General features: G+C 37.8%; 1 protein-coding gene across 3 annotated transcripts in view; it reads left to right on the top strand.

The window, feature by feature from the left end:
* The window catches only part of LOC107592620 (lissencephaly-1 homolog A), a 47,564-nt gene that overhangs the window by 27,388 nt on the left and 5,765 nt on the right, over positions 1–14,411 (top strand). For all 3 annotated transcript variants that reach the window (XM_016282156.1, XM_016282158.1, XM_016282157.1), the window contains exons 3-6: positions 7,676–7,760; positions 9,457–9,531; positions 9,736–9,942; positions 11,941–12,109. In XM_016282156.1, coding sequence (XP_016137642.1) covers positions 7,676–7,760; positions 9,457–9,531; positions 9,736–9,942; positions 11,941–12,109 — 536 coding nt within the window. The remainder of the gene's footprint in view (positions 1–7,675; positions 7,761–9,456; positions 9,532–9,735; positions 9,943–11,940; positions 12,110–14,411) is intronic.

Here is a 14,411-nt window from a genome sequence, read left to right as displayed (position 1 = left end):
TAATGGTAGTTTTATCAAGTGAAATGTCTTTAAAGTGAAGAGGAGTGCTCCGATCAGGATTTTTGAGGCCGATCACAGAAAGCAGTATCTACCTATTCGATCACCGATACCGATCTTTTTAAAGCCTTCTTTTTATCATGTAGAACTATTTATAGTGATGATCCAATCAAGATTTTAAAAGTTTATTCAGGGCCTGAATTTCATTTTTGAAAATGAATTCTTCTCTTAGGTGACTCGTGTGAGAGGATAGTTAAGTCACTGTATCTGGAGTTTGACGTCACAGAAAACTCTGTGCCCCTATTTTACAAATAATATTGCAGTCAGGAGATGGTGTGACGCAATGAGTGGTTTCCACATTTTTAAACATTTAAAATGCATGAAAATATTTTCTATCACTTTTTGTTTATCAATGACCTGTACGCTAAATAATCTAACCCTCATACTTGCATAACAATAGCAGTCTATTTATTTAGTGGTCCAAGTTGAAGTCAATATGTATATTAATGACAATATGGGACAAATATAATGTAATTTAGTGGCAGCAGGAGCTGCGTGCTGCCGGTACATGTACAGTCAGACAAAACAACATGCGCATTTATCAAAGATGCAAGTGCGCGTACAGTTGTGGAAAACAATGTGTTCGGCAGTTAAAGACACAGCGCATCTGTGGAGTGCGTGTCATGAGAAACAATGTGCTCTGTAATTAAAAGAGGCAGGCCGCATTTCTGTTATTTGGTTTGTGACATTCTTTACGGGAAACACCGGCACAAGGCTGCTCACAGCGCTTGGTTACGTGTCGCACCGGAACCGAAACGTAGAAATTGCTCACGGTTCCGGTTCTTTTAAAAAAAACAGAACCGGTTCTGAATAAGAACCGGTTATCGGTTCCCAACCCTAATGATAGCACTGAATGTAAAGTGACTGTAATGGAATAATCAAAATAGCCTAACACAACTCTGTGCTTCTCATTTATTTTCATTTTTAGTTTAGTGAATTTAACTTCTGCTTTAAAAGCCTTATTTTTGTTTGTAGATCGCAATGTTACAATGATAGAATGAAATGTGATTTTAACCCTTTTTTGCACATAATATAAAGGCTTACACGGTTACATTCACTTTATTTGGTTTCATAGCCTTTAATATGTATTGTTTTGTTGGACAACATTGGGCGGTAAGTGAAATAAATATATATATATATATGTATATATATCTATATCTATCAGATATTTTTTTTTAATACAAAAATTAAAATACCGAGATATATACCGTATTTCGTAAATCGGGCAAAAAATACCGAGATGGGAATTTTTGCCCATATCGCCCAGCGCTAGTTGGCAGATGCTGTTAGCGTCATGCATGCTTGATATCTGCCCACAAGCCTTCCTCAGAGCTTATGCTGCGTTCAAGTCCTCCTGGGACGTTCATACTTACGAGTTGACAAGTCGTAATTACGACGTCAGGTGCGTTCAAGTCAGTGTAGTCGGCACAAGATGGCGGTGTACCTTCTTTTAATAAATTACAAGAAAATACAACAGGGTCTGCATTTTTTTTTACTTGGATTTCAGCTGCGTAACAAGAACATGACCAATTTAAGTTTATATGACAACTAAACTATCAATTTTAACAAAAATGTACGGTCAACTACAGACGTTGCATCCATCGATTCCCCCATGTTTCTCATTAACACGCCCCCAACTCGGAAGCTCGGGGCTTAAAGAAAATTTCGAGTTTCCCACTTGTAATAACAACTTTGCTGGCGTTCATGTGCGTTCAACTCGTAAATACGATCTATCCGACATGACTTGAACGCACCAAGACAGCATTTTCTTTATCATATTCATCAGATTCTTTATCATATTTTCATGGAACTCGGGTAAATGCAAATAATGCAAGCACCTGATTAAACAGGTCAACTTATTCAGGTCTGTAACAAAACCATCTATATCATAAGCAAAATTGGTTTCATAGAGGAAACATTGCAATGACTCCTAGCTTTTAAAAGCTGACAACAAAACATTCATATTCTCCTTCCCAACAGCATAGAAGCTGGCCATGATGGCATGAAAATCAGCCCTGATCACATTTCAACTCAGTATGAAGCAAAGGAGCCATTGAAGCATGCTGCCTTGTTTATGTTCTAGAGAGAAATGAGCTTGCCGTTCAAAAACTACCGTATTGGCCCGAATATAAGACGACCCCCCCTTTTTCCAGATGTACCTTTTGGAAAAAGGCTTTTTAAAAACCAAATCTTGTTTTTTTTTTTTCTCAGTAAAACACATTTTGTCTTCAATTATTTTCATATTGCATATTTTTCCTATATAAATTTTTGAAAGTATAGTAAAAACTGGTAAAATGTACCAACAATCACATTAAAAAATATATAAATTTTTTGATATACCATTTAAAAAAAAATAATAATAAAACAGGTAGCCCATCAGAATTAGGGCATTTAGGCTATCCATCTAATAGTAGCCTACCAAAATCTTATTAACAGTAGAAGTTAAATCTTACTGTAGTCTTCAAATCTGGGTACTGTCTTACGTTTTAAAATCATAAAGGGAGTTTGGTCCCATCAGGCTAACGTGACAGTCACGACTCATGCAGCTGTAAGGTTTTCTGCTTCTTTTGTTTTTACTCGCGATCTTTACAGCACGCGTTACATTACGTATTTCATGGCACACTCGTTTAATGCGTATTTGGCACCACCTTTTGTTGTGGGTGTATTAGTGACATGTCAAAGTCTAGACCCTGAATATAAGACGACTGTGTTTTTTCAGATGTATTTCCAAGAAAAAAACATCGTCTTATATTCGGGAGAATACGGTATTTGAAGGAAAGTTGACCTTCATCTCATTCTAACTTAACCTAAATTATTTTCCCTTACTATTACCTTATTAAATCTAGCTGATATTGTTAAATTAATCAAAAAGCTGTATACAGTTATTGTGATAAGTGGATTTCCTTGTTGAAGTCAAGTGCACGTGTAGATGATACACATGCAGAATTCATATTTAAATTGCAGTCATTTTGCGGTTTAATATTCATAGACACTAGTCTGTGAATTTAAGTGTATGGCCTATTTTTGATTTGTTCATCTACATTTTACCAAATTCCGTGACATTCCACGTTATACAGTAAATTGCATTTTAATGACTGAATTCCTTGATTCTGTCCACATTTTCTGCATTATGAAAATCTTATGGCCTTATGTAGCTGGCAGGTGTCAGATATTATGAATACTCATTTTCTCAGATTAATGGGTTTACATCTATTTTTAATAAACAAAATACGTTACCAGGTTGTTTTATTTCATGTTGCAAAAAAAACAACAACATATTTCTAGCGTATCATCATAGACTCCCTTGGTGCTCACTGTGTTTGAACATTCAGATGCATGTTGCCCAAAAATGCTGTCTAGATTGGCAGCTCTGCTGATTTTGAGATGGTTTCCATGGAGACCAGCCCAAAGCTATGAGCACTCATTTGTTTGTTCACAATGTTTTATTTTCCTCGCCATCTTTGCTACTGCATGTCCTTCCTTACAAGCCAGTTTTGGAGAGCTGGAAGGGTTTTTATAGCTTGCAGAGTTTATTTCCACTTTTTTATTTGGATTGTGACTGCAGCTAGCAATATAGCAAACAAATAGCAATTGTGGCTGGCTGTAATTGTGATCTGGGTTTTGGATTATGTATTCAGCAGTGGGTGGGCAGGTGTGTGAGGACTAGCATGAGGGGGAGATGCGTCTGATGGGTCTAATGGCGCTTTTCCACTGCATGGTACGGCTCGGTACGGTTCACTTTTGGGGGGTTTTCCACTGGGTATAGTACCTGGTTCTTTTTTTTTTTTTTAGTACCACCTTGGTTGAGGTTCCAAGTGAACCGTACCGTTACCAAAACATGACGTGTAAACTCTGCTGATCACGGATTGGTCGGAGAGAATCGTCACTACCTGCGTCACTGAACTTGTGAGACAAACACAACAGAACCGGTAGATTTAAATCCGCACAGCCAGCGAAGGATTGAACGCAACTGGTTTGAACGAGCGCACCTTTTTTTTAACAACCAAAAAGTGGCTGTTTCGTTGTCTGTTAAGGAAGTACAGACGTTCCTCTCGTTGATAGCAGAGGAGTGGATCCAGCGAGAGCTTGATGGGGCGATGCGGAATGAAAAAAAGTTTCAGGAGTCGCGGCAGTAGAGGCGGCGCAACTAACAACGTGAATAATCCCGCACATTCTAAAGCGGCACTAAACTGCAGTGGAAACGCAAACCGAGCCGAGCCATGCCGAGCTGTACCATGCAGTGGAAAAGCGCCATAAATGTCATGGCACTTTACCTCATAATGGGAATTAATTGAAGGTAATTTGTTATTGTTGGGAGACACACTGTGTTTGCTTGTGCCAACACTGATCTTTGGTCTTTGTCAACACATCATCCAAGATGAATCGCTGGAACATCATCTTGTGGCCATCTTAATGATAATCTGAAGATAGATTCAAAAAGGACTCTGATTTCTGCCCTGAGATTAAAGTCACTGTTGTCACATACAGAAAACACATCTCACTGTTTATTCAAGCATTTTATTAAATGCTTCAAAGAAGCTCATAAGCACAGTTTCATGTGGGCTGCTTATATTTTTTGACATTGCATTTGCTGTTTAATGATCTTCAGGATTGCTTTTCTACAGTACATAATTTACATTTCACGGTTATATTCTTGTCTGTAAATTATGAATTGTTATGAGTTTCTGTTCTGCAAAAAGGCTTGTCCTAACAGCAAGAGAGTCGCTTTAAACTTTCAAAGACTTCACTGATTGAACAAGCTTGCATGCATGTCAGCCAGACAGAGTTTGATAAATGGGATTTAAAATATTCATTTTAATACAATATTTGTTGTTGGGCATTACATTTAAAAGGATAGTCAACCAAAAATTACAAAATGTCTTCATTACCCTCATGTCTAGTGGTCGACCAATATATTTTTCAAATATCGGCATCGGCCGATACGTTTTTCTGTTTGACTGATGTGTTCGAGGCCAATTTTTCTTTTATTTTGACGCCGCATCTGACTTTTATTTTGACTGCGCCGAGAACGGCTGCGGCAGCGCCTGAGCACACAGTGCTCACATTCTCCCTCTTGTTCGCTGTTGTCATTCAGTTCTGTCTAATACAGATAGAAGTCTATCTAATAATCAGATATAACTGTTAAACAAAGAAATTAAAATGTATGCAAAAAAGTATTAACGATTGCTTTAATATTATTAAAGGCAAACATTATAATACTTTCTCGTTTGCCTTCAGCATTCCGCAAATACGCATTTATATAATTTAAACAAATCTTTGAATGACTAATGATGAACATTTAATTTCACAAACCTTGCAGACTTAGTCGAATCTAGTTGAGATCTTGTGAAGTGTGCATGTGACCTGCATGATCGTGTGTTCTGTGACGGTCGGTCCTATGGTCTGTGCGAATTGAATACGGACAGGAGGAGAGTTCAGCTTCACTGGAGACGTGCGATCGATAAACTTTAAACTCGTGACTGATTTCAAATTATGCTGTGATTTATGCATTTGCCCACTGTCATATTCATGTCATTTTCACTGTGTGCTGTGTATAAAATGAATGTTACCTTGGCTTTATTTGAAAAAATATGATTCCCAATGCACACAAACTTCCCAGAATACTGAGTGCCCTGTTGGTTAGTGTTAACTTCCTTTTTAATTATATTTTTATTAAATATTTATTTATTTGTGAAAAATGCTTTGTCCTCTAGAGTATAAGTATGTTTATTTTACACTTTTATTTTTTAATCCATTTTCAAATTATTTCAAATGTCTTAAATATGAATTAAAATAAATAATGATATCGGCTTTATATTGGCCATCGGGCACCCTGCTTTCGAAGATATCGGCATCGGTATCGGCTGTCAAAAAACCCATATCGGTCGACTACTACTCATGTCATTCCAAACCTGTGTAGTTTCTTTTGTGAAGCACAAAAGAAGATTTTAAAAAACGTTTAGAACCAAACACCATAGATGTCCAATTGTATGGAAAAAGACAGATTTTTTTAAATGTACTCTTTTGTGTTCCGCAAAAGAAAGAAGGTCATCATTTTGGAAATGAGAGTGAGAATTTTTATTTTTGGATGAATTAAAAATGTACCTCATTTAATTGCAGTCTAAAATATAACAGTAATAATAATAATATTTTTATGAGAGCTACACAGACTGGGGAAATAATTAATTACTCTGATGTTTTAATTTTTGGTTATTACTGAATGCATTTAAAGAATTTGAACTCTTGTCATCCATGTTTATTGTTAACAGCAGTGCAATAGCAAAATGTGGCTTTGCTTATCATCGTCAAAATGTGACTGAGTCCTGTATACAATATGCACACAGAATGCTAATTCAGGGTATTCACTCCTGCATTTAACTGCGGTTGTCACTCCCAAAACTTTCCAGAATGTACATTGCCATAATCATCAGAATTTTGTTTAGCTGAACGGCTCTGTTTGACTCACAAAGAAGCATTGTTATTGAGCTGTCTCTTTAGGAAGGTATCTGTCAAGCATGTCCCACTCAAAGCAGAGTAGAGTCACACACTCATATGTTCCCTCCAGCATGAAGCAGTGTGTAGTTCATTCCTGTCGCTTGTCACATGAGAGATAACCTCATGCTGACCTTGACTTTAAACAGAGCACCCTCACTGTCACAGGCTGCAGAAGATATGGTGCCAGAGCTTGGTCACTTCATTGTCTGCTCTTTAGTGAACTGGCCCATCCACCAAACACACACTGTATATACTGTATAATCATATCATTTATCTCTAACCATGCCACACCCAGAGTTATTCCTCTCCCTGTGTGTGCTGTTAGACTCTTTGATGTCTGGTCTATAGATGTTTTATCTTATCTTGATTTTGATCTTGATTTAAGAGTAGATTGTGAACAATGTGGCTGTCTCGCTGAAACAGCATTTCCATATTGGGCTCCTTGTTTCCTCACGGCTGTGGATCCTTCTGCCATCACAATGCCAGGAAGAGTTTGGACAGCAGAGTGGCGTCTCTGACAGCCTTCTTTGTCTTCGCTATCACCACTATCAATGAATATCTTCCGCTCACCACAGTCTTGCTGACTCCTCAGCAGCTCAAAATGTGTTGAAAACAGAGGTGGCTTCCTTCAAAGAACTGACATATTCCTTCCCTATTTAAGCAGAAAGCATTTGTAAAATTATTCTTTGTGAATGTGCACACACTTTATTTTAGCTTTAAATTATGATTTTTTCCCCCTAGCACTTTTTATTGAAATAGCAAGGCTTTGCTTCTGTCTTTGACATGGAAATAAAGCCTTGGAGTATTATTATTAATGTAATGAGTATTAATGTTTATTATTATTACTATTATTTTCTTTCTTTAAAATACATATACTTGTCTAATATTATTATTATTATTGGTACATAATGCATTACAAAAGCTCATCCTTTGCAAGTAGGTATATCTAAAATACTTGTACACTAATGATTACTTTCAGCAGGTTTTCATTGTCTGAATATGTGCTCAAGACACACATGTTCTTTCAGTTGTGTCAAAAGCTCTTATCACAGCTCTTTTCTTAATCCACAATCATAAAGCCTGGTTATCAAGAGAACTAATTGGGCTTTTCTTTGTTTTTCAGAAACCGAGCGATAGCTGATTACCTTCGTTCCAATGGATATGAAGAGGCATATTCCGTTTTCAAAAAGGAGGCAGAATTAGACGTGGTGAGTGTGGGAACCCCCTCCATTTATACCCCAGTCAAACCAATATTTCTTAATTTGAAGTATTCCCCATTTAATTGGCACCTCTGTGTGAGGTTGTGTCTGGCGGCACACGTGCTGAATTAAGGCAGTGCAGAGATAATTATGATGTGTGGCAGATGTAAAGCCCGACGCTCCCTGTCGTCTCAGCGATGGTTCACATTGATAAAGGGACATACTAAATTGTGTCTCTCCATTATCACAGGGTAGACCAGGAGAATTACTCCAATTCAGCAGAAAATGCCTTGCCGTAATATGCTGTCTGAAAATGTGAGAGCTCTTGGCACATGCAGAAGCTCTTGTTTGAAAACACTCCTGGTTAGACAGAATATAAACTATTTATTTCCTTTGTACAGAGAAGAAAGAGCATGATTTATTGATCAGATTTATGGACCGAGAGGTGGTCTATGGTGCTAAAAGCTCTCTTTAATTAAACAGAATGCTATTAACACAGCTTCATTTAGCAGAAGAGATTTCATCATCGATCCTTCCTGCTGTTAAGATGTTCTGAGAGGGGGGCTGGGGTTTGTGACTTTAGGCATAACTGTAGCTGTAAAGTGGTGCTCTGAGGGCTGGAGGGAGCTGATGGACTGTCTGACGGCAGTCCAGAGGCTGGCACGGCTGATGGGACTGGTATTTAGCCATTGGCCAACACACATAGCAGAGGGTCCAAGCAGATGGTGGATCAGTCCTCTGTAGAGGCTTTAAATGCCCCTCTCCCTCAGAGACGCATGACACGACCCCTCTCACTCCACTTCTCATCACACAGACAGCACCTGTTCTGCTGGACATCTCTGATATTACTCCAGAAGAGCCTCTCTCTTATTCTCTTTGTCTGCCACATCCTTTTTTTCATTATCCATAGATCTGGGAGCTGTGTTATGCTTTTGCATTTTTCATGGTTAGAGACCAGTCTAGTGAAAACCACATGTACACTTCTTTCAGAAAACACAACCTTCATATTGCTTTCCGGCTGAGACTGTGAGGTTGCATATTTAAAAACACAACCATAGAAATCTGTTCTGTCAGGGATTGGAAATGTGAGGGTTTAGTTTTGTTGGATTTTCATACCTCTAGATTTTCATACTTTCATACCATAGACTGAAAGCCTTGAATGAATTGACGCGGTGAACGAAGGTAATGGTGTATGTGTGTTAATTTATTATGCATTTAATTTTATTATTATTATTGTATTATTCATATAAAACATAAGATATTGGCCATGTTATATTGCCCCCCCCCCCCCCCCCCCACCCCGGCGCGCCAACCAAAAACAAATCCCCCCCCCCCCCAGACATGGGTAGTACAGTAGATATAATCAGCGTTTGCTACTTAATGTTTTTGGGATTAGAGAATGCCAATGGCAATTATTTATCTCTAATTTTGAGAACTAAATGAAAGATCTAGTTGGTGCCAGGCACCCTAAAGTTGATTTTTCACAGTGCGGTGTTTGTGTAATTGTATTCTTGGTAAGCTCTCTTTGTCTGCTTGAGATTAACCCATGTGAAGGGATTTAGAGGGAATTTACTGTTGCCACTGGGGTGATGGGTATATGCTTTCTTTTTTTACTTTAGGCATATGTAAATCTTGATTAAAAAAAATAAATAAAATGTTGTGTGTTGTGTTAAGGTGTAATGCTTTTGTCATCTTTTGTCACCAGAATGAGGAATTGGATAAGAAGTATGCAGGTCTTTTGGAAAAGAAATGGACCTCAGTCATCAGATTACAGAAAAAGGTTTGCGCATTTCATGTTTAATGCAAATCCTATTAAGAACCATTGAGGCAGCCTTGACTCATTGACTATTCATGGTCTGAAATGCCAAAATTTAGGGTTTAGAAATGCTGCATTTCAACTGCTGAAACTGTAATCCAAAAATGTCACTTTCATTCATTTTATTTGATGTGTGTAATGAGTCGTACCCATTATGCCTTCTGCTAGGTGATGGAATTAGAATCAAAACTGAATGAGGCAAAAGAGGAGATTAATATAGGTGGGCCAGTTGGACAGAAGAGAGACCCCAAAGAATGGATTCCCCGTCCTCCTGAGAGATACGCCCTGAGCGGCCATAGGAGTCCTGTCACCAGAGTCATTTTCCATCCTGTTTTCAGCGTCATAGTCTCTGCCTCAGAGGATGCAACAATAAAGGTGAGGTCTTCTGTATCTTTTGTGGGTTTAAAGTCAAGAGGAAAGCTTTTTATTATTTAGATCAGCCAAACAATTCAGAAGTATAGTATATGCAAGGTACCCCCTTTGTTATGTTGTATTTTATTTGGAATCAGTCCTACAAAGGGTTCTTCTATTTTCTCAAACACTTGCTCTTCGAGTGATTCATGTTGCGCCTCAGTGCTGGCAGCTACGGCCACCAACCTGAGTCTGTGCCCCCTCCTCCTGTGCCCTAGTTTTGTACTCTATGCTATTAAACCCTTCCCTAAAATACCCAGCCCTCCCAATCTTAACATGGGCAGCCCTCAACCAGACAGCTAGAGCTGGTCCAAATATATTCTGCACCATTCTCTCCATCCGCATATTCAAAGCTATAATTGTCAGGAAGCCTGAAGCTGTGCAGCCAGATGCTTTTTTTCTCACTTCTGTTCAGTGTAATGTAGATGTGTTAAGAAGGCTGTGGCAGACCTTTTTTTTTTTTTTTTTTTTAGCTTTAAAATGTTCTTCTTTTTATGTTAATCAGCAGTTTGACAGCCACTTGACAAGACCGTTCTCCTTTTGCTTAGCCTGGTTATTGAATCAGCCAAATGGTTTTCTGTTCAGTTTCATGCACAAGTATGTTTTTTTCAGACTGTGATATTTTATACATGCGCATGAACATATGATGTGTGCTCAAACATGCAGGAAAATCTTTCATCTCCACAATTTGTCTGAAATGTCAACACTCTAGTCTAAAATAAGCCCATTCGGTTTATGCAGCACTATGCAGTTGATTTTTAGCATGCGCTTTTATTTTTTTCTTTCCCTTACTTTTGAAGCCTGGTATACACTCTTGGTTCAGGCTGTTTTTCAGATAAAAATGAACGGACTTTTAGGGATGCACGATATACCGGACCATGTTGGTTATTGGCAAATTTTGCTGGTTTGTTTATCTATTCAGTTAATCTATTTATTCAATTATTCTTTCATTTATCCAAAATAAACCAAAAATAAAAAATTGTGTGGGCAAATGTTCTTTTTTACATTTACATAGCCTTTTAACTTTACCGCAAAAGGTAAATCTTTAGTTAATCTAATAGTAAAAGTTTTTTACTGCTGTACATTATAATGTAAAGGCCTAAATCTACTTGGTGCATTTAATATATTTCTTGGCAAAATAGCATATCATTTCAGTTTTGGCCATTTATTGTTATCTGCCAAAACATGAAAATAATTATTGCCACTGGTATCTGCCAGAATTTTAGATTAGGTTTGCTGTGGTTCTACAGTTCTCCTTTTTTATTTGTTTTGATTTATGTTGTAAAGGTAAGTAAGTTGATGATCAAGCACATACAGACAGATCAATGAGGGCAGATAAGTAGTATACACTCTATGTAATAGTATTGCAGTCTCAGCTACTTGGTTAAAGCTTACTTGCATGAGTAACCTAGGTGTGCCACATCAGGCTTTTCTTGTGCATTTTTTCTATCAGAACACGACTTGAGTTCTGTCTCCCTCTTTGGAAGCAGGAGACAGATAAGCAGGTGGAAGGGCTTCTGTCACCGGCCCCCTGTGCAGCAGACAGAGCTTATCCCTGTGTGTCTGCCGCCTAGAAACTGCTGAAACCTGATCTTCACATTAAGCCCTGAGGCTGTTTATCATACTGCTGCATCCAGGCGAACAAGCAGATAACATTCAACTCACTTCACAAAAATGCTTTAATGATAAAGAAAATTATGAAAACTGAATTTAGGGAAAACATGATGTCCAAATATTCTGAATGAAATGTTCAGATTGTATCCAGAGGGCAGTCTGGCTTCTTAGATGGTTTAAAATCTGGCTTTATGACAGATATTTCACTGAATATATAATAGCAGCTACAAGTCCAGACCTGCCTTTTATGCTTTACCTTATCATAACAAGCTGCCAAACAAGTTAATGGCTTTTTTATTGAAAAGATGCTCATCTTGGGCTAAAACATGTGTTTTGTGTCTGATCCAGGTATGGGACTATGAAACGGGTGACTTTGAGCGGACCCTCAAGGGCCACACAGACTCTGTGCAGGACATTTCCTTTGACCATACTGGAAAGCTGCTAGCCTCCTGTTCAGCGGACATGACCATTAAGCTCTGGGACTTCCAGGGCTTTGAGTGTATCAGGACCATGCACGGTGAGCATGGTGTCATATGTTGTCATTGATTCTAGGAGCTTTTAGGAGCGGAGGGGCGTCTCAGGGGGAATAGAGTGTCAGGAGGCAGGTGTTGAATGCAGCTCATTAATGTGCCAGCTTGCCAACAAATCCATAAGAGAGATTCTTCCTGTATTAGAAGGCATCCTTTAACACATTTTCTCAAATATTACTGTTTAGGAAAGTTTAAAACATTTTTATTTAGGTTTTTATAATCATTATAATATTAAATATCTATGGATACATTATAATTCATGGACCCTTTTTACAGACTGATGCTTTCAACAGTCATCAGCATTTTAAATCCTGAAGTTTTATATATTTCAATTAAAAATATTTATATATTGTACATTTATAATACTGTACTTTGTATTATAATTACCTTTGCATCCAAAAAAAAAAAAGTTAATGCTGCTGTAAGGCTTTATCTAATACATCAGCTATAGAAGTGATGGTAAAGTTGACATTGTTCTCTCTTCTGACTGCTGTTATCAGTTTCTCTATATTTTCTTCCTCTTTTGAAAGTTGTGAAAACAGTATCTTGGTGTTTTTCTGTTTCTATTTAAGCAAATAATGCAAAAAATATATATTTGAGGTAGTCTCCCATTCACTGCTATAGAAGTTTACCCAACTGAGAAACCCATAAATAGAGCTCCAATATATAATTTATAAAAATAGATTTAATATACTGTAATAATGTATTACATTTTCCTAAAGTTAAGATTTATTTTTAGAGCATTTTAACAATTTTTTTCTCCACTCTACGAAAGTGAGATCCTGTCCTTGCTCTCAGAATGCGTTCCTTAGGATGTGCCCATGTTTAAAATCCTAGTTGCTTGGTAAATTTTAATAGCTTTGGAAATGTGAGCCTTCAGGCTTTTCTAATGGGAGATCACACCTCAAGTGAATTTGCATTTTGTCTTACGGGTTCTGTATTATGTCAACATATCTTCCCCTGTTTTAGATGGATAGTTAACACTTTAAGTGTCATGAAACCCCCCATTTCAGTTTGGGTCAGATCTCACCATAGGTTTGGAAAAGCGCAAAAACAGTCGGTGTGAAGAGAAGGGGGATGGGGGCATAATTTTCTGTCGTCCAGCCACTTACATTCCGTTAATTATGACGTTTAAACCGTATCAAAACCTCACTAATGCACACTGCAATTCACAATTTCATGCAAAAAAAAAAAGCACAAATATTTAAACCGTTTTGTAAGCTGATCTGCATTTGCGCCGTGCATCAAAATACACATATACAGTATGTGCTTTTGCAATGATTCAGGAATGCGTCAGCTGGTTGGTTAACAGTAATGATCAGCCCTCTACAATGCGAGTAAATCACTCGCATATGTGACTAAATCTTCACTCTGGGTGTCTAAATGATGTCTTAACATTAGCCATTGGCTAATAAATTCTAAGATTTTACTCGCCAGTGTGTGAGTTGGAGGTTAAGTATAAGTTTAGTACAGATATATTTGCTCTCACCGTAGACGCTGACTGAGTGGTTCAGAGTTTCACTCTCCATCAAGCGATCTGTGCTATTTTTCAATTAATCTCAATGGATGTGCAGCGTACCTGTATTTGACATACCGTAAATTCTAGTGCGAAGGCGCATGACTCACCGTCGCTTTGCTGAGAGTGCTGTGTTTCTCACACACATGCAAAGAGAGAGAGAGCGAGAGAGTTTTACATACCATGCAGAATTGACGTGGTACATGTAAACGATATCCCTTGTTGTATTTTCCTGTCAAAATTACATAAGTTCATTTGGAATTCTTCAGCTTTTAAGAACAACCATAAGATACTACCGGTTTCTCGGGTAGTGGGTGGAACTAATGCGTAAACGGCAATCTCATTGGCTGGCGCTCACCTATTATCGTTAGTATATCAATCTGGCGAGTAAACAAAAAAAATTTACCAATGTGTGTGTAGAGGGTTGAATGATGGATGGTGACAGCTCAATGTTGATTGTGAAGTTGAAAAATCTAGTAAAAAATCTTTTGACTTTCACAATTTATAAATGTTTGTTAAATTCATTAAAAAAACATATTTTCATGTGTCATGACGAAAACGAATCAAGTGTTCTCAGAGTTTTTCTCAAGTAATTTGTAATCCATATCAAAAATGTGTAAGTCCTGAGTGGTGATAATCCAAATAACGTGTGTGCCAGCTTGTAATATCCACAAATCCAAAGGCTCGTAATTTACACCCATCACTAAAGCTGGCATGTTTCCCTGAGACTAGGGTAGACCGTTCTAGCACAGATTTCAAGAGGTGGCAAAGGG

Source organism: Sinocyclocheilus grahami, unplaced genomic scaffold (assembly GCF_001515645.1).
Source record: "Sinocyclocheilus grahami isolate Dianchi unplaced genomic scaffold, SAMN03320097.WGS_v1.1 scaffold155.1, whole genome shotgun sequence".
Classification (NCBI taxonomy): Eukaryota; Metazoa; Chordata; class Actinopteri; order Cypriniformes; family Cyprinidae; genus Sinocyclocheilus; species Sinocyclocheilus grahami.
The sequence above is the reverse complement of the archived record's forward strand: the minus strand, read 5'-3'. Positions and strand labels throughout refer to the sequence as shown.